The 21,747-nt window shown below is 39.1% G+C and overlaps 1 protein-coding gene across 1 annotated transcript in view; it reads left to right on the forward strand.

Moving 5' to 3' along the window:
- LOC102865441 (low affinity sodium-glucose cotransporter-like) overlaps positions 1-21,747 on the forward strand; it is a 95,914-nt gene that overhangs the window by 58,913 nt on the left and 15,254 nt on the right. Inside the window, exons 9-12 of the mRNA XM_006894820.1 lie at positions 315-450; positions 3,124-3,231; positions 4,465-4,615; positions 9,801-9,969. Coding sequence (XP_006894882.1) covers positions 315-450; positions 3,124-3,231; positions 4,465-4,615; positions 9,801-9,969 — 564 coding nt within the window. The remainder of the gene's footprint in view (positions 1-314; positions 451-3,123; positions 3,232-4,464; positions 4,616-9,800; positions 9,970-21,747) is intronic.

Raw genomic sequence — 21,747 nt, forward strand, 5'->3', positions numbered from 1 at the left:
TTGCTTTTCAATTTTTGACTCATGCACTTTTAACTTGTTAGTTAAATTTGTATCTTCTAGGCTGCAACACTTCCATGATACATCTTCAAGGATATGAATATGTACGGCTAAGCACAATTGACAACAGTGCATCTAAATTCCAAGATCAATCTCCATAATAGCCTATGTGTTTCCTACTGCCAAAGGGGCCCTTTAGAGTAATGAGAGAAGACCACTCATCATTTTAATGTAACCTTAAATCCTGAAAAGAGACACTCATCTTCTTTGACGTTATCCTGTGCTTGTTTCATGAGTACGTTGTGTTTTCCTGGCAGGTCATTGTGCAGCGCTGCCTCTCAGGCAAGAACATGTCTCATGTGAAGGCCGCCTGTATCATGTGTGGGTACCTGAAGCTGCTGCCCATGTTCCTCATGGTGATGCCAGGAATGATCAGCCGCATCCTGTACCCAGGCACGTCCTATTTCTATACGTCCTATCTTCTTTTATGCTTGAATTCTGGGATGTGTTTTAAAACTCCGATAAACTAGAAAACTCCAGAATGGGAATAAAAACAGAACTGTAGATAGAAGGAACCATTATACAGAAAGTTTGAGGAGAATATTTGTTTGGTATACCTGACACTATTCACTTAGCTCTTTCAAGCTGCCTGCCCAAATCCTGTAGACATGTGAGTCTGTAAGTTCAATTTTGGTGACTAGGTTGAATTGAAACAAGAGTAGGGAATAATTGACATCCCTGAGTGGCACAAGTGGCTAAACAAGTCACTATTAGCATAAAGTTTGACAGTTTGAATCCACCCAGAGACTCCTTAGAATAAAGGATTGAAGATTGATTTGGAAATATTACAATTATTTAAAATCCTATATAGTACACTCCTACTCTGTCATATATGGTACCATCATGAGTAAGAATGGACTCATTCTGCTTTTCCATTTTTTTTTTAAATTTAGAAAATAAGGTACTAGATTATTAGAAGATGAGGGAGAATTTGGCAAACGTAAGTTGGGAAAACTGTGGGTTTGAGTCCATTGGCCTCTCTGATTTGAGGGAGAATTTAACCAATGCCTCTTAGTAGGCTGGACAATTGCACTAGCTTTTAGTGCTTTGAAATCAGGTCCTTTGTGAAGCTGTAGTTCCTAATTCAAATGAGAGCACGTACTGTTGTTGAAAAATCTTCTTAAACTTTCCTTCTTTATTATAAAATGAGAACATAATAACCTCCACAGTTGCTTGTTATATATCAGAAAGCTGGACAATGACTAGAGATGATAGAAAGAGAATCGAAGTCTTTGAGCTGTTGGTGCTGGAGAAGACTGTGGAATATGCCATGGACTGCCAGGAGAAAAAACAGGTTTATCCTAGAGAGGGTGAAGCCAGCCTACTCCTTGGAGGCGAAGATTCTGAGGCTTTTTCTGACAATACTTTGGGCATGTTGCAAGGACGAGATTCTGAGGCTTTTTCTGACAATACTTTGGGCATGTTGCAAGGACGAGATTCTGAGGCTTTTTCTGACAATACTTTGGGCATGTTGCAAGGACGAGATTCTGAGGCTTTTTCTGACAATACTTTGGGCATGTTGCAAGGACGAACCGGTCCTTGGAGAGGGACATAAAGCTTAGAATGGTGGACGGATAGAGAAAGAGAGGAAGACCATCGTTGAGATGGATGGATGCAGTGACTGAGGTAATGAGGCTAAGTGTGTCAGAGACAGTAAAGTTGGCACAGGATAGAGCAGGCTTCAGGGCTGTTGGACATAGTATCACTATGAGTCGCAAGTGACTCAACAGCACATAAAAGCAACAAACAAAAATACGACTAGACATTTCTTGGCTAATCGAAGCCTTTAACCATTGTCATGTCAATCCAGAAGACACTGAATGTACTTGTTGGTTTCCATGTTATTTGCATGATAAAAATATAACAGTGCTGATTAAAATGGTAAAGAATATACAGCTATCTAAGGAACAAGAAATAACTAAAAATGTACTTTATAATTATTCCATGGAAAATCAAAACCTCAGGAAAATTTATATTTTTTTCTAAACAATGACAAGTGACTACAAAATTTTATCTAAGCAATTGTTTTACGGAGAAAAAAAGGATTGCTGTTGTTTATAGTTTATCCAGAGTGGATACGTAGCTGATTCTCCAGTAGATTTTCCAAGGCATTAAATTTCTTGAGAGGAGATTGTCCATCTTTCTCTCTCACAGGTAAATTGGTGAATTAGAACTGCCAACCTCTGGGTTGGAAGTGCAATTCCTTACCACTAAGACTTCCCCCCACCCCTCTCTTCCCACACACGTGATTAGGAAGAATTTCTAAAAGGAAAGTAATATTCTGAAGTGCGAGTGATTACCAATGTTTAGCCTTCTGTTTTCATATTGTTAAGCAAAAAGCAGTCACCAAGGACTGGGCGATTTTCACAGTAAAATGCACATCACATATGTAGCCATCTAATTGATCGTCCCAATTGACACTATTTCTTAGATGTAGGTGAAAGACACGGGGCTTGATGTGATTAGACACTGATTTGTGTTTGGTTTTCAATCTAAGAAATTCTATATTTCTGGAGAATTTATCCTCTTGCTACTTTCTTCTGGAGGATAGAATCAATTCCCTCTGTTTGCACTAATACTCTAGCTTGTCATTTATCCCAAAGCCAAGCCCTGAAGTCAGTGCACTCAAAAGTAGAGGCCTAACATACTTGGAGAGGGATGTCATGCTTGGGAGAGTGGAGGGGACAGCACAAGAGAGAAAGATCTTTGATGAGATGGATTGATTCAAGTGATTGGGGTATTGGGGGTAGGTGTGTCAGAGACAATAAGGATGGCACAGGATAGAGCAGGGTTCAGGGCTTTTGTGCGTAGGGTTGCTATGAGTCGCAGGTGATTCAACTGCGCATCACAACAACAACAACAACAATGAACTTACAAAGTCATGTTCAGTTCCCATATCAACCAGGTCCCTCATATGAACACTCATCCGTGATTAGTGTTGAGTCTTAATGTTTTAGATGTCACTTACTTTTCCTTGTGAATCTACAGCTTGTTTTTTGTCTTGTGGTCATGCGTGACTCCTGTTTCGTATGAATGCATTGTATTCTCCTTTGATTCTTTCCTCAGATATGGTGGCATGTGTCGTACCTTCTGAGTGTATGAAGCACTGCGGCACTGAGGTTGGCTGCAGTGACTATGCCTACCCCCTGCTGGTGATGGAACTGATGCCTAATGGTAAGAAGACGTCTGTGCTGGGACTGTCCTGGAGGCCTATACTATAGAAGAATCAGTAGTAAGAGGAATAATAACTCCTTGGCTATTCTGTCTTTTACTAATAATTCAATTTATGAATAATTTATAAAGTGCCTTTTATAGACATCCAGCCTTTGGTGGGACCCTCAGAGCAAAGAGATGAACATGATCTATTTCTGGCTAGAAGAATGCTTAAGGATTTGGATTCAAGATTGTCCTATAGCCAATTAGAAACACAGTATCTTATCTGTCAATAAGAGTGCCATACCTAGAAACTATTATAAATTCAGAAGACTAGATAGACTATTTGTCTTACTTTCTTAAGGCCAGTGATTCCTAAATAATAGAAACAAATATGCTAGTAAATCTTTCCAATGACTTCTCAATCTTTGAGTGACTCTGGTTCAATAAAGTCATTGTAGACATCAAGCCCCTGATGTAACATGGGGATGGCCGAGTCTGACCTCTACCTGATTCAGAAAGGAAAAGTGTTCTCATTAATAATATCTATGGTACCATACAAGTAGCTACATGGTCAGACACGCCACCCTCAGCCTTTTGTACTTATTTCTACTAATCATTCAGTCCAATGTTCACTGCAAATTGACTCACAGACTTTACTCACAGTTGTGAAATTTCTTAGAGAAATAGACGAGGGAGGAGGGGAGGCAAAGAACATCACACAATGCAAGTCCAGGTATAGTCCAGCAGTCCCAAGCCAGATTAACAGCAAGATACAATTCCCCGATTAGTTCAGACAGCTTCTCAGTCAACTAGTGAAAGTCTAGATTCAATTCAGCAGCACAGTTTAACGTTTGGTTTCCTCAACCATTTATCTTTAACTTTATCTCAGAGTAGTTTCCTTAATCGTTTATCTTTAACTTTATATCAGAATAGCTACAAGTCTGTATTTCCTTCAGTTATCCAGCAATCAAAACCTTTAACTGTGGTTTCATCTCCAGAGTTCCTCTGGTTACACCTTGCCATATTAGTGCCACTGTCTCTTCATCTCCCTTTCCCCATTTTTCACAATGTGGGAAGCATGTTCTTATACTGGTCTCACAGCTGTTTATGATTTCCAAGACCATGTGCCCTCAGTTAAGGTAGTTGGAGACCATGCCCCCATCAGGATCTAATGCAAGGGAAAGAAAAAACAATTTTCTAGGTTACTGACACCACAGCCCCTTATTAGTGTGTATCCTCTTTTGACCACAGGACTCAGAGGCCTGATGCTGTCAGTCATGTTGGCCTCACTCATGAGCTCCCTGACTTCTGTCTTCAACAGCGCCAGCACCCTCTTCACCATGGACCTTTACACCAAGATGCGGAAACAAGCATCAGAGAAAGAGCTTCTTATAGCTGGACGGTGAGAGAACTCTAGTTTCCAGAGCTCTGTCATCTTTGGTTCTAGTGAAACTCTATCTATATTACTGTTATTGTCCTATGTGTCACTGAGTTAGAACCAATTCATAGTTGACCCTTGTTTTCAGAGACAGTAAATCACATGGGAGAAAATGGCCTGTCTTTCTCTCACAGAGAAGCTGGTGGATTTTACCTGCCAGCCTTTGCATTGGCAGTGCAACTTCTGACTCAGTAGGTGACAAAAGCTCCCTTTTAGAATATAAGAGTGGGGGAAAGTATCTCATTTGGTTTGGTTTTGGAAGGAGGTTGTTTGCTCATTGTTATTTTCAATCTTTTCCACCTGGAGAGTATCATCTTTTGTCACTATATTTCATTGGTATCCATAAGTTTTAAATGGCCAATTATTTGAGAAGTGTATGGTCAGATTGCTTCTTGTTCTGTTATGGTCTGGAAGCTTCACTGAAATCCGTCCATTATGGGTGATCCTATTGATATTTACCCACAATCAACACTCTTGGATAAAGTCAGGAAATCAAAAGATTAGTTGTATTGGGAAAATTTATTGTTGGGGGCCTCTCCAGAGTACTGAAGAGCAATGATGTAAACCTAGAGACTAAGGTGTGCTAAATCCAGGCCATGATCTTTGCAATGACTTACTATGCATTGTAGATCTGGACAAAGACTACAGATGATAGAAAAATAATCAATGCCTTTGAATTATGGTGCTAGAGAAGAATATTGAATATACCATGGACTACTAAGAGAACAAACAGATCTCTCCTGGAAAGGGTGAAACTAGGTTGCTCCTTGGAGGCAAGGGTTTTGAAGCTTTGTCTGACATACTTTGGGAATGTGACCAGAAGGGACCAGTCCTTGGAGATGGATATCATCCTTGGAAGGGTGGAAGAACAGCACAGGAGAGGAACACCCTGGATGAGATGGATTGACTCAGTGACTAGGGTAATGAGGGTATATGTTTCAGAGACAATGAAGTTGGCTCAAGATAGACCAGAGTTCAGGGTTTTAGTATATAAGGTCACTATGAGTTGCAATTGATTTGATGGCATATAACAACTGATATTTGTAATACAGGTCACCTAGCTTCTAGTCTTACTCTGATTCTGATGCCACATTATTCTTCATGTAGTTCAGCTACTCAAATTATTTGTTCTGAATGCAGATTGAATAGGTTTTGAGAAAAGGTACAGCTCTAATATACACCCTTCCTGATTTTAAACCATATGGTGTTCCCTGGCTCTACTCTTTCAAGTTTTTTGATCTAGATATTTGTTTCTCAGGAGTAATATTAAGTATTCTGAGATTCCTATTCTTCTCAGTGTCAGCCATAATGTTTTATGATCCACACAGTCAAAGACCTTTGCAAAATCTATAAAACACAAATAGACATTCTTCTGGTATTCTCTGTTTTCAGCTAAAATTCATCTGACATCACCAATGATATCCCTTCTCCCATGGCCTCTTTTAAATCCAGACTAATTTTCTGATAGCTCTCTGTCTGCATACTATTCTAGCTGTTTTTAAATAATCCTCAGAAATAATTAACTTGCCTGTGACATTAATGATATTGTTCAGTACTTTCTACATTCTGTTGGATCACCTTTTGAGAAAGGAGAACAAATATTAATCTCTTCCAATCAATTGGTCAGGCATCATCAACAACTTGCAACATCATAATACTTGGAGAATAAGTAGAAACTACAGATTATTTAATCTTGCTTGGATCCAAAATCTATTGGCACTAACAGCTAGGAAATTAAAAGAAGTGTTGCTTTACTTGATTGTAGTTGACAATTCGACAGTAAATAAGGATGACAGAAGAAGAATTGATGTCTTTGGGTTGTGGTGTTAGAGAAGAGTGCTGAATATCCCATGAACTGCCAAAAAAGACAATTTTGTGTTGTAAAGGTGCAGCCTGGGTGCTCCTTGAAGGCAAGGATACTTTGGGCATCTCATATACTTTGGACATGTTGTTAGGAGAGACTCTTCTTTGGAAAAAGGACATCATGCTTAGAAAGGTGGAGGGTCAGTGAAGGAGAGGGCGGCCCTCAGGAGATGGACTGACACTGTGACTGTAGCAGTGAGCTTAGGTATGTCATAGGTGGTCAGGACGGCACAGGGAAAGGCAGGGTTCAGATCCATTGTTCACAGGGTCACTATGAGTCATTGTCTAGTCAATGGTGCTTAACAACAACAACAACAGCTTCTAGCATGTTGGCAGCACACAAGCAACTGAAATATGAAAGTTGCAATACTGTTATTGTTGTTGTTTACGCTGGAGTCAAAACCAACTCATAGCTGACCCTCCAGTAGGTTTTCAGAGGCAGCCGGTCCCACTGGAGGAAATTACCCATCTCTCCCCCCAGAGAAGCTGGTGGATTTGAACCATGTGCCTTTGAGTTGTTGAGTTTGTTGTGTTGGTGTACATGCCATTGAGTCAGAACTGACTCACTGCTGACTCTCCAGTGTGTTTTCAGAGACGTTCAATCTCATATGAGGAGACTGACCATCCTTCTGCAGAGCACCTGGTGGGTTTGAACTGCATGCCTTTGAGATTGCAGAGCAGCTTCTTACCACAAGGTCTTATTGTATTTGTTGACGTAAGTACTGAGTACTGCGGTGTTGATATAGGTAAATAAGTGCTAGTTCCTGGGCTCCAAACCCTCTGCCACTGAGTTATTCCAACTTATTGAAACCTCCTGAGACAGAATCAAACTGCCCCGTAATGTTTCTGTTGTTGTAATTCTTCATGAAAGTAGACTGCATCATCTTTCCCTTATGGTGCAACTTGTGTGTTATTGTTGCCAACCTTGAGGTTAAACAGCCAAGATGAATATATTTTTACTAATTCAGCAACATGTTAATTCTCTCTATTTTTCAGAACTATTTATTTGACTGTTGTCACTGTTGTAAGGTGCCATTGAATCAACTCAGGTTCATACCAGGAAATGAAACCTGATCGTCGTTGCTAAGTTCTGTTGGGTGCAACATATAACAACCCTATGAACAAGATCTGAATCCTGCCCTATGCCGTTCTCATCATCTCTGGCATGCATGACCCCATTGCTAGAGTAACTTTGTTGGTCTCTCTTGTTGAGGGTGTAAGCATGACATTCCTTTTTAAAGAATAGCCTCTCCTAGCAATATGCCTGAAGTATGTGAGATGACGCTTTATTGCCTTTGCCTCCAAGGAGCATTCTGGCTGCCCTTTCTCCAAAACAGATGTTTGCTCATTTGGAAGACCACGGGATATTCCGTGATCTTCCCCAATATCACAGCTCAACCAACATTCTTCAGAAGAATTCTGTCATCCTTATTAAGTGTCCAGGTCTCAGAAACATAGTGGTTAAAAAGACGATGGCCTAAACAGGTGCACCGTAGTCTTCAAAACGACATCAGTCTTTTGCTGCTCAGTATTTTGGAGACGTCCCTGACAGCAGACTCGCCCAAATGCAACACTTCTCCTGAAACTTGATTTGTAATGTACAAAAATTAGCATCTTTTAATTGAGAAATAGTCCAATTTTCTGAGAAAGAAGCTGCATTAATTCCGAACTATGGAAAACCCCCCTCAATTTGTCATCAATCTAGGCAAAAAATAATAAAAAAAAAGAACTAGTATGCATTTATTTAGAATTGACATATCACATACATTGTATTAAAACTCAATTTATCAATGCTGAGGTGGGACGGACTCAATGATGACCCTCCAACACGTTTCAGGGAGGTTGTAAACAGCACAGGAGGAAAGTGCCTTTCTTCTTCCACTTGCAGCAGCTGGTGGCTTTGAACCGCCAGAGAGATGTTGCCTTTGGGTTAACAGCACAACTCCCTGTGGACTACACCCCCAAAGCACTTGTAAAATTATATTGTTAATTTATGTCAAATACTGTTGAGCTGAAATAACCTTCTAGCAGGTTTTCCGAGATGCTAAGTCGTATGGGAGGAGACTGTCCATCTTTCTCCCTTTGAGAACCGGTGGGTTCCAACTGTGGGCCTTTGGCTTAGCAGTGCAGCTCCTTACCGTTAAGCTACCAGTGCCTCATTGTAAAATTATAGGCAAGCTTTTTTAGTACTGTTACTGTTACATGTCATCAAGTCAGCTGGACGTCATAATGTCCCTATGAACAATAGGTTTGAACTTTCCCCTATCTCGTGTTGTCCTCACCAGCTCTGATATATTGGATCCCATTGTCACAGTCAATCTTGTCAATCCACCTTACATTATTTATTATATTTCCCATTGGAGGCAGGAGGGACATCCACTTCCTAAACCCTATGTCTATGGAAACTCTATGAGCATAGAGAAGTGATGATAGTTACAGAACAGGGTTCAGGTCTTGTTCATAGAGTCACTATGAGTCGTGCTTGACTCGACGACACTTAACAACAATATATTTCCCAGTATAATGTCCTTTCCCTAAGGACTGGTCCCTCCTGACGATATGTCCAAAGTATATGAGATGAAGTTTCACTCTCCTTGCCTGTAAGGTGCACTGGGGATGCGCTTCATCCAAGACTGACTTAGTTGTTCTTTTGATATAGTTTATTTAGTGCTCTTCCTCAACATTACAATTCAAAGACATCAATTCTTCCGCTTAGGAAGTAACTGAAAAAGAACACGACTTGGATCAGGCCTACTTTAGTCTTTAAACTGACAACACATCTTTGGATTTTTTCGCTGCTCTTACCATGGGTGTTTATTGTGGATCCAAGTAAAATGAAATCATTGACAACTTCAAATTCTCTCCATTTATCATGTTTCCTATTGGTCCAGTGGTGAGGATTTTTATTTTCTTTTACTTTTGTTTTCTTGATGTTGAAATGTAATCCATATTGAAGACTGTAGGCTTTGATCTTCTGCACCAAGCGTTTCAAGCCTTTTCACTTTCTTTATTTGCATTAGGGAATGATTAATCAACTGTTGACTTTTGAACTGTTTTGAGGAATGTGTATATAATCACATAGATGAAGATATCATTGTTAATTATAGTCAAACAACTGTTTTACTGGCATTCCACTAAAAGATAAATATCAAGCAAAGTCAAGGACTGAGTTTTGTTTGGGGGAAACTAGTGAATGAATGCAGGAAAGAACACAAGAACGAAAAGCACAATGTAGAGACTAGTGATGTGCCAGCTTACTAGTGAAACAATTATCCTTTCTTCCCAGGTTGTTTATCATTCTATTGATTGCTATCAGCATTTTGTGGATACCATTGCTTCAAATGTCTCAGAACGGACAACTTATGCAATATTTGGCATCAATTAATAGCTACCTTGCGCCTCCAGTTGGTGCTGTGTACCTACTTGCCATTTTCTGTAAAAGGGTCAATGAGCAGGTAAGTCACAATTGGGGAAATTTCTTGACGCAGAACTGAGAAAAGGTGTCTTTTTTCCCTTTGACAGTAGGTGGGGTAATGATGGCCATGGATCAGAGGTCAGTGATTTTATAAAACACAATATATGGGGATGAAAAAGTGAAACGCAGTGTGAACAGAGGAATATATGAAACATAATGTATAGAAATAAAACACAATGTGTATGCCTTTTAAATGTAAGCCATGTAAAATAAAAAATTAAAATAATTAAATGGTAGGGAGCTCTGGTGGCCTAGTGGCAAGAAGCTGTGCTGCAATCCAGAAAGCGTGTGGTTCAAATCCACCAGATGCTCTACTGGAGAAGGACGGGCAATCTCCTCTGTGGCAATCAGATCTGACTCGACAGTACACAACAAGAAAAAAAAATGAAATGGAATACATAAAGGTCAGCATCTAGATATTCGTCAAGATGGACTGATAGTGGCTCCTTTGAATCAGGTATGTTATGCTGGGAGTGAAGGTGAAACGGTATGGTGTCACATTCCTGGTTAAAAAAAAATAATTCCCACCTCAAGATCTATCCTGAAGTACAATTCACAACAATATTCCATAATGATTGGATATTATCTATGTACATACAGAGGAGACTTGACATAGCTATTAGTCAAATTTACACACCAATAACTAGCCAATAATTAAGAATTTGATAATTTCTACCACCTTTTGCAATCTGAAATGGATTGAACATGCTAACAAAATGCATTAATAACATTTGGTAATTGGAATGAAAAAGTTGGATATAAGGAAACAATGGTAGAAAATATGGCCTTGGTGACAGATATAAGACTTGAGATCAAGTGATATGATTGTGTGTCTAATAAGTGCTCTCATTTTTAAAATATGTAAATGTGAATACAGATGTTGACCTCACATGATGGATCACATCAAAATCAAAATGACTACTTCTAGGGGAAGAGATAGTTGAGAAACTCAATATCTGCAGTCAAAACGAGCAGCTGAGTGGAATATCTCAGCAACAAAAAGACAAATACTGCATAATACCACTGTTATAAAACAGAACTGACATGAGAGTTGAGGGGAAACTAAGAAAAGGGGATAAGTAATGTACACATCACATCTGCACTGAAACAGATGAGGAATAGAACTGCTTAAAAGAAGTATATGATTAGATGTTACTTGTATGACAACAGTTCAGAATAAGAGCTGCACAGCAAAATGAACTTGGTGGCGTTTCGGGGTATACAACAATGAAATAATATTTTTCAAAGAGAAGAGTGAACTGGTGGGAGTGGGCAGGGATGAAAATGCGCAACAGTGAATGAATGTAAATCCAAGTGCTCTATAAACTTTCATTAAAATGTCAATTTAAAAAACAACAACAAAAAACTGTCTTCAGAACAGATTCCCAATTAGTCATGTGTAAGTTAAAACTGAAGGTCAAAATAAAAAAAATTAAAACAAGTCATAAGAACTAAAACATGGATGGCCTTGAGTCTCACTCCAACTGAATTTTAAAACTGTCTCAAGAATAGATACAATATGTTGAACACTAGTGACTCAAAATCAGGTGAGTTGTGGAATGACATCAAAGGCATGAACTCTGAAGAAACAAAAGTGTCCTTAAAAAGACAAAGGGAGAAAAGACCACGGAAGCCAGAAGAGAGTCTGAAACTTGCAATAGAATGTAGAGAGGACAAAACAAAGAAATACTGCAGAGTGAGAGCAGAACAAAAGATTTCAAAGGGAAAGTCGAGATGCCAATGCAAAGTATTATAACAAAATGTGCAAAGAGCGGGAGTTAGAAAATAAAAAAGGAGGAACACATTTGGAATTTCTTATGCTAAAAGGACTGAAGGGCAAAGTCAAAACAAACCTCAGGCTGCTACTGAAAGATTGTCGGGCAAGATCTTGAATGATGCCGAAAACATCATGGGAGGATAGAAGGAATGCACGGAATCACTGTACCAAAAAGAACTGTTTGACCCTCAGTGCCCCCATGAGTCCTCGACCATTTCAGGAAGTAGCATATGATCAAGAACCAATGACACGGAAGGATGAAATTAAAGCTGTGCTAAACACAGTTGCAAAAAAAAAAAAAAAACAAAGCCCCAGAAATTTATAGAATACCATTTGAGGTGTTTCAATAAACAGATGTGGCCCAAGATGTGCTCTCTACCATATGCAAAGAAGTTTGGAAGACAGTTACCTTGGCCAGCTGACTAGAAGAGATTAATATTTGTTTCCACTCAAAAAAAAGGGATTATGGAACAGTACCAAAATTATCAAACAATATCATTAGTATTACATGCAAGTAAAATCTTACTGAAGGGTATTAAAAAATAGCTATGTCAACAAGAAACAGTATATCAAACAAGAAATTGCAGGACATTCAAGCTGGATTCAAAGGAAGCCATGGATAGAGGAATATCATTGCTGTTGTCAGATGGATCCTGGCTAAAAACAGAGAATACGAGAAAGAAGTTTGCTTGTGTTTTATTGAGTATGTAAAAACATTTAGTGGTGTGGATTATAACAAATTATGGTTAACATTGAGAAGAATGAGAATCACAGAAACTTAACTGTGCTCATTCAAAACTTACACATATACCAAGAAAGAATGATGCAAACAAAACAAAGGTACATTTTTTTGTTGTTGTTATGTGTCATTGGTTTGCTTGCCACACATAGCGACGCTATGTACAAGAGCTCTGAACCCTGTGCTATCTTGAGCTGATCTAATCATCTCTGACACGCTTACTCCCATTAGTCCAGTTACGGTGTCAATCCATCTTGTCTGGGGTCTTCCTCTCCTCCACTGCTCTTCCACTTTTTCAAACATGATGTTTTTTTCCCCCAAGGACAGGTCTGGTCCTTCCTGGCCACATGCCAAAAGTATATGCGGTGTAACTTCAAAATCCTTGGCTCCAAGGAGCAGCCTGGTTTCACTCTCTGTAGGACAGACTTGTTTGCTCTCTTGGCAGTCCATGGTGTATTCAATAACAACACCACAACCCAAAGGATTCTATTCTTCTATTATCCTTAGTCATTGTCCAGTTTGCTTATGTGTAACCAGTAGTTGTGAAGACATCGCTTGGACCAGACACACATTAATCCCTAGGTTGACATCATTGTTCCTCAGTATTCTGGAGAGGTCCCTGACTTTCCCAGAGCAATTTGTCTTTTGATTTCCTGGCTATTGGTACCTAGAGTGCTGATTGTGGAGCTAAGCAAGCTGAAGCTGCTAACAATCTCAATCTCTTCACCATCCATCCTGATGCTGCCAATTGGCCCAGTGGTGACAGTCTGTCTTCTTGATGTTGAGCTTCAATCCATATTGAAGGCTGCAGTCCTTGACCTTCTGAAGCAAGTACTTCAGGTCCTCCTCAGTTTCAGCAAGCAAAGCTTTGTCATCTGCATAACGCAGGTTGTTGATGAGTCTTTCTCCAGTTCTAATGCCACATTCCTCTTCGTAAAGTCTAGCCTCCCAAATGATCTGTTTTACACATAGATTGAAAAGGTATGGAGATAAGAAGCATCCTTGACACACACCTTTTCTGATTTTGAACCATGCAGTATTTTTTTGTTCTGTTCTGAAGAATGCTTTCTGGTCCAAGTATAGGTTTTGCATAAGCACGATAAAGTGTTCTGAGATTCCCATTCTTCTCAAGGTTAGCCACAATTTGTTGTGATCCACATAGTCAAAAGCTTTTTCACAGTATATAGCTTCAAATCAGGGAAAGTGTATGTCAGGGTTGTATCCTTCCTCCATACGTATACAATGTGTATCCTGAGTAAATAATTCAAGGACCTGGAGTGTATGAAGAACAATGGGGTGTTCGGAATGGAGAAAGACTCGTCAACAACCTGCATATGCAGACAGCACATATAGTTTACAGAAAGTGAAGAAAGTTTGATATACTTACAGAAAAGATCAAAGACTACAGCCTTCATTATCAGTTACATCTTAGTATCAAAGAAACAAAATTCCTTACCAGTGGGCCAATAAGAGACTTCATGATAGATGGACAAAAAATTGAATTTGTCAAGAGTTTAATTGTATCTAGATTTACAATCAACACCTATGGCAGCAATAGTCAATAACTCCAAAGATATGTTGCATTGGGAAAATCTGTTGACAAGGGCTTCTTTAAACCGCTAATGAGAGAGGATATCAGCTTAAAGACTAAAATGTGTCTAATACAAGCTATAATATTTTCAATTGTTTTGTATGTATTATTATCATTGATTTTCAGCATTTTGGAGAGGCCCCTGATAGCAGACTTTCCCAATACAATTCTTTTTTAAATTCCTATTACTGACACATATTTGGATAGTTGACTATTAGAGGCAATAACGAAGTCCTTTGTTGGTACGAATACTTCGGAAGACAGTCCTGGCAATGTGCTTTGAAATTTTTATGGAGCACAAGTTCTTCTGTAACATACATGGTCACTCATGGTTCAGACTTGACCCTGCGGTAGATAACAGTAATACCACAGGCCACAAACATTTAAAGTATTAGTTGTTTCTACTGCTTCTGATTTATTTTGAACAATGCAGTGTTGCCTTGCTCTTTTCTGACAGCTACCTCCTGGTTTAAGAATAGGTTTCTCATGAACACAATCCTATCTGGTCTAAGAGTAGTTTTTTCATGAGCACAGTCATGTGTTCTTGGATTCCCATTCTCTAAAGGTTAGCCACAATTTGTTGTGACCCATATGGTCAAATATCTTTGCATAGTTGATGGAATACAGACATTCCTCTGGTACTCTCTGCTTTCAGTGAAGATCCATCTGACATTTGCAGTGAAATCCCTAGTGTCACAGTCTCTTCTAAATCTGGCTTGTACAGCTGGTAGTTCTTTGTCACTGTGCTGTTCCAGTCATTTTTGACTGATCTTCAGCAGAATTTTGCTTGTTTGTGGTATTAGTCCAACTGGTTCAATAATTTCTACACTTTATCAGATCACCTTTTTTTTTCTAAATGGGAATAAACATGTTATTTAGCAATGTGGTTGTCCTCCAGATATCTTGGAACAGCCTGGTGAGCACATCCAGGGCTGCTCCAGGGCTGTCTCCATACCTTTTTTATTCCTATGCAGAACAGATCATTTGAGAAGCTGGACCTTATGAGGAGGACTGTGACATGAGGATTTGAGGAAGACTCATCCAATTTGCATTATGCAGATGACACAACCTTGCTTGCTGAAATTGAAGACCTGAAACATTTGTGCAAAGGGACTGCAGTTTGCAATATGGATTGAAGCTCAACATCAAGAAAACAAAGTTTCTCACCACTGGACCAATTGACAGCATCATGATAGATGGAGAAGAGATTGAGATTGTTTAGCTTGCTTGGTTCCACATTTAATACCAGCAGTTAAGAAGCCAAAAGGCAAATTGCATTAGGAAAACTTATTGTAAGGAGCCTCTCCAGAGCACTAAAGAGCAACAATGTCGGTCTAGGGACTAAGGTGCACCTAATCCAGGCCATGGTCTTCACAATTTCTTGTTATGCACCAGAGAGCTGGACAATGATCAAAGATGACAGAAGAAAAATTGATGTCTTTGAGTTGTGGTGCTGGAGAAAAGTATTGAACATATCATGGACTTTAAAGAGAACTAAGAGGTCTGTCCTGCAGAGGGTGAAGCCAAGCTGTTCCTTGGAGTCAAGGATTTTGAGATTATGTCTCACATGCATTGAGCATGTTGCCAGGAGGGACAAGTCCTTGGAGAAGGACTTTATGCTTGGAAGGGTAAGGGGAGAGTGCAGAAGGAAACGGATTGACACAGTAATGGGGTAATGACAGTAGGTGTGTCAAAGACAGGGAAATTGACTCAGGAAAGGGCAGAGTTCAGAGGTACTGTGCATAGTGTTGCTGAGTCATAGTCAACAACAGCTGCCTCTGAAAAACTGTTGGAGGGGTATCAGCTATGGGTCCATTCCAACTCAATGGTACACAACAACAACAACAACCACAGCAACAGATCTTAGCCTCATTTTTATACTTTTTCTATTGAGGAGTCAGTTCAAAAAGACCTGTATCTCTGTGTATTGCACAGGTACTTAATATTCGTAAATAAGGCTATTAAGACAGACTATTCCTATATAAAATGCTGCCATTATTCACCTTTATGCAGTATCACTTCCATTAAATATAACATATTGATCAGGGTAAGAGCGGTCACGAGCTTTGAGCTTCACCAACTTCTTGAGAAGGAGATTATCTTCTATGGTAAAAAAAAAAAATTGTGGAACTTTTTTTCTCTTTTTATTGCAATTCTAGTGAAAGTTCACTGAAAATTTGGGTTTTCATTCTTTCATGGATACACATTTATCCACCCTCTAATTCTCCAGATTCACTTTGTAGTGCAAGTCTTGTTCCAGATTTTTAATTGTCAGACTTACAATCCCCATTCTCTTCAGACAGTCTTTCACCTAATCCAGTGACTATTCATTATCTATCCATTATTTTCTTGTTCTTCTTCCCTTCCTATTTTTATAACAGTGATCTTAATGCAGTGTTTGTCTTTCTGTGAGTGGGATATTTCACTTAGTATAATGTCTTCCAGATGCATCCATCTTGTGTAATGTTTTACAAGTTCATTATTTTTCAGTATTGCCTAATATTCCATTGTGTGAATGTACCACGTTTATCTATCCTTTTACTACTTGTTAGGCATCTGAGATGCTTCCATCTCCTTGTTATTGTGAATATGGAATACAGCTGCAATAAACATGGATATATATACATCTACTTGCATTGCACCTTTGCTTTCTTTAGGATACATTCCCAGTAGCAGAATAAATGGTTGGGTCAAATGGTATGTCGACTTTTAACTTTTTGAGGAAATATCAGATTGCTTTCCTTAGTGATTGTACCATTTTACATCCCCACCAGAAGGCTATGAGAGTTCTAGTCTCTCCACATCCTTGCCAACATTTGCTGTTTGCTGCCCTGTTGAACTTCACTGTTGTTGTTGGGGTTTCTCATTGTTGTTTTGATATGTATCTCTCCAATAACTAGAGATTTTGAACATGTCTTCATGCATTTTTTGACCACCTGACTTTTGTCTTTGGTGCAGTGTTTATTCCTATCTTGTGCCCATTTTGTGATTGGGTTGTTTGCCCTTTTCTTGTTGAAATGCTGTAGTATTTTATAAGTTTTAGATATGAGTCCTTATCAGATATGTTATTTGTCAAATATTTTTGCCTAGTCTGTGAGCTTCCTTTTTACCCTGGACAATTTTTTGCTTGAGATTTTTTTGGTGTTGTACATAAGAATTTCTTTTTTAGAAGGTCTTATTCATTCATTTATTTTTATCCTCTCCTGGTTGTAGGGCTTTTGTTATACTTGGAAGCCTATTCATGCCATAGATTAGGATTTCCAGAGTTACACGTTTTTCTTTTAAGAACTTGATCATCTTTGGTTTTACTTTTAGGTCTTCAACCCACTTTGAGTTGCTTTTTTGAATGTGGTATGTGGTGTAGGTCTTGCTTCCATTCTTTGCAGATGGTTGTCCAATTTTACTAGTACCATTTGTTAAAGAGACTATGACTTAACTGATTTCTTCATTTTATCAAAGATCATTTGACTATAGGTAAATAGGTTGATCTCTGTTTTCTCAATTCTATCCCATTGATCTATATGTCTGTTACTGTACTATACCAGTACTATGCTGTGTTACTGTGTAGTAAGCTTTGGGGTCAGGAAATGTGATTGATGCTCCCTACTTTATTTTCTGTTTTCAATAGTGCTTTGCTTGCTTGGAATATCTTTCCAGAAATTGCATTTTCCATCTCATTGAAAAATGGAATAGATATCTATTAGGATTACAAGGAACTTGTAGATTGTTTTTGGTAGAATGCCATTTTTGTGATATTGAGTCTTCCTATCCATGAGCAACACACGTAGAACACATGTAGACTATGAGGTTGAGTTTTCAAGTGTGGAAATACAAAGGAAGAGGTACAGTTGTAAGCACACACTAGTGACTGGGACATGGAATGTGAGAACCATGAATGTAGGAAAATATTGTTAAGGAAGAAATGGAACTCATAAATATTGACATACTAGGTATTGGTGAGGGGCATTTTGAGTCAGATGATCATGTGACATATTACTCTGGAGATGAAAAGGTGACAAAAAATGGAGTTGCTTTCATAGTTAAAAAAGTAATTTCTAGATCCGTCTTGAAATACAATATTATGCGTGACAGGGTAATAATATACATATGCATACAAGGAAGTCCAGTTAATACAACTAGATATATGCACCAATGACCAGAACCCAAGAAGGGGAAATAGAAGATATCTACCAACTTTTACAGTTGGAGTTGATCGAACATGCAATCAAGATGCATTGATAATAATGGGTAACTGGAATGCAAAAGTTGGCAATAGAGAAGAAGATTCAGTGGTTGGAAAACATGAACAGAAATGAAGCTGGAGATAGAATGATTGAATTTTGCACAATCAATTACTTATTCATTGCAAATATGTTTTATAAAAAACATAAATGCAGGTTATACACATGGATTTTGCTTGATGGTGTGCATAAGAATTAGATTGATTACATCTGCAGAAAGAATGGCTGAAGAAGCTCAATATCAGCTGTGAAAACTAGGCTAGGAGCTGATTGTGGAACAGACCACCAATTACTCATATACAATTTCAAGCTGAAGCTGAGGAAAATTAAACCGAATCCATGGGAACCAAAATACAACCTTCCCACCTGAATTTCAGAACCATCTCAGGAAAAAGTTTGAGGCCTTGAACACTAATGAGTGAAGACCAGATGAGCGGTGGGAGGGTATCAAGGGTTTCATCCAGGAAGAGTGCAAACGGTCATTACAAAGACAAAGGAGGAAAAAAAGACCAAATGGATGTCAGAAGAAACTCTGAATATTGCACTGGAGTGCAGAGAAGCCAAAACAGAAGGAAGAATTCAAGATACTAACGAGTTGGATAGAAGATTTCAAAAAGCAGCACAGGAAGACAAACTAAAATACTATAATGAAATGTGCAAGGACCTGGGGTCAGAAAATCAAAAGGGCCGAATTCGCTCAGCATTTCTTAAGCTCAAGGAACTGAAGAAAAAATTCAAACCTCAAGTTGCTATAATTAAGGATGCTTTAGGCAGAATATTAAATGATCCAGGAAGTATTAAAAGACGATGGAAAGAATATACTGAGTCACTGTATCAGAAGGAATTGACAGACACAGAAGAATTTAATGAAACACATATGAGCAAAATTCTATTGTGGTGAAGGAAGAAGTTCAGGCTGCTTTGAAGGAAATAGCAAAAAATAAGGCCCCAGGAATAGATGGTATACCAACGGGTGTATTTCAACTAACAGATGCTGCCCTGGACGTGCTCACCAAGTTGTGCCAAGAAATCTAGAGAACAACCACTTGGCCAACTGATTGGAAGAGATATATATTTGTTCCTATCCCAAAGAAGGGTGACCCAACAGAGTGTGGAAACTATAGAACAGTATCATTGATTTCACATGCAAGCAAAATTCTGCTGAAGATTATAAAAAAATGACTGGAACAGCACATCAACAGAGAACTGCAAGAAGTCCAGGGTGGGTTTAGAAGGGGTCATGGTACTAGGGATATTGTAGCTAATGGATCTTGGCTGGAAGCAGGGAGTATCAGAGGAATGTCTATCTGTGTTTCATTGATTATGCAAAGGTGTTTGACTGTGTGGATCATAACAAACTGTGGCTGACTCTGAGAATAATGGGAAACCCAGAACACTTGATCGTGCTAATACAAAACCTATACTTGAACCAAGAGGCAATTGTCAGAACAGAGCAGGAAAATACTGCATGGTTCAAAATTGGGAAGGGTGTATGCCAGGGATGCGTCCTATCTCCATACCTTTTCAACCTATATGCAGAACAGATTATCCAGGAGGCTGGGCTCTATGAGGAGAAGTGTGGCATCAGGATTGGTGAAAGATCTATCAACAATCTGCATTATTCAGATGACACAACCCTGCTTGCTGAAACTGAGGAGGACCTGAAGCACTTGCTGCAGAAGGTCAAGGACTACAGACTTCAATATGGATTGAGGCTCAATGTCAAGAAGGCAAAGATTCTCACCACTGGACCAATTGGCAGCATCAGGATGGATGGTGAAGAGATTGAGATTGTTTATAGCTTTAGTTTGCTTGACTCCACAGTCAACACTCTTGGCACCAGCAGCCAGAAAATGAAAAGATGTATTGTGATGGGAAAGTCTGCTGTTAGGGACCTCTCCAAAGTACTGAAGAAGAATGGTGTCACTCTAGAGACTAAGGTGCATCTGATACAGGCCTTGGGCTTTGCAATCACTTGTTACCTTTCAGAGAGCTGAACAATGACTAGGGAGGATAGAAGAAGAATTGATGCCTTTGAGCTGTGGTGCTGGAGAAGAGTATTGAATGTACCATGGACTGCGAAGAAAATGAACAGGTTTGTCCTGGAGAGGGTTAAACCAGGCTACTCCTTGGAGGCAAGGACTCTGGGGCTTCGTCTGACATACTCTGGACATGTTTTAAGGAGGGACCCGTCTTTGGAGTAGCATGCCATGCTTGTGAGGGTAGAGGGACAGTGCAAGAGAGGAAGACGTTCTATGAGGTGGATTGATTCAGTGACTGGGGTAATCGCAGTGGGTGTATAAGAGACAGTCTGATTGGCATAGGACAGAGCAGGGTTTTAGGCGGTTGTACCTAGGGTCGCTATGAATCGCAAGTAACTCGATGGCACATAACAACATCCATGAGCATGGAATATTCTTCCATTTACCAGACCTTTTTTTGTTCTTGTAATAGTGTTTTGTAATTTTTTTTCTTATGTAGGTCCTTTGTGTCTCTAATCATGTTTGTTCCTAAGTTTCATCTTGTTCCTAAGTATTTCATCTTCTGGCTAGCTGTTTTAATTGGTATTATTTTTCTTGTTTCATTTTCTATGTTTTCTTTGCTACTATAGATAAGTATAACTGATTTTTGTATGTTGGTCATCTATCGAGTTGCTTTAGTCAACAATGTCTGACAGTTTGCTTGCAGATTCTTTAGAGTTTTTAAAGTATACTATACATGTGCATTATATTTTTTACTTTCTCTTTGCCAATTTGTATGCTTCTTATTTCCTTCTCTTGTTTAATTGCTTTCAATAGGACTTTCAATTGAAAAATGAATGGGCCTGATGATAGTAGGCATCTTTGCCTGTGGGTGATGTTGGTTTAGAATGTTGTTGTTATGTGCCATCGAGTTGACTGTGACTCATGGCCACCCTGTGAACAATAGCTCTGAACCCTGCTCTATCCTGAGTCAATCTCACTGTTTTTGACTCAACTACCAGCTATTACCCGTTATTGAGTCAATCCATCTCTTCTGGGGTCTTCCTTTCCTGTGCTGTCCCTTGGTCCTTCCAAGTATGATATCCTTCCCCAAAGACTGGTTTCTCCTAGCTACATGCTCTTAGAAGTATGTGAGACAGAGTCTCAAAATCCCTGCCTCTGAGAAGCAGTGTGGTCTCACCCTTTCTCGGCTAGACCTATTAGTTCTCTTAGCAGTCCATGGTATTTTCAGTTCTCTTCTTCAGCATCAAAATGCAAAGGCCATCAATTCTTCTTCTTTAGTCCTTGGTCATTATCCATATCTCTGAAGTATAACAAGTAACTGAGAAGACCATGGCCTGGGTCTGGCACATCTTAATCATGAGATTGACATTTTTGCTCTTTAGCACCCTAAAGTGTTCCCTGACAGCAGATTTTCCTAATGCAATT

This window comes from Elephantulus edwardii, unplaced genomic scaffold, assembly GCF_000299155.1.
Source record: "Elephantulus edwardii isolate Elephantulus edwardi_28Jun2011 unplaced genomic scaffold, EleEdw1.0 scaffold00151, whole genome shotgun sequence".
In the NCBI taxonomy this organism is placed as follows: Eukaryota; Metazoa; Chordata; class Mammalia; order Macroscelidea; family Macroscelididae; genus Elephantulus; species Elephantulus edwardii.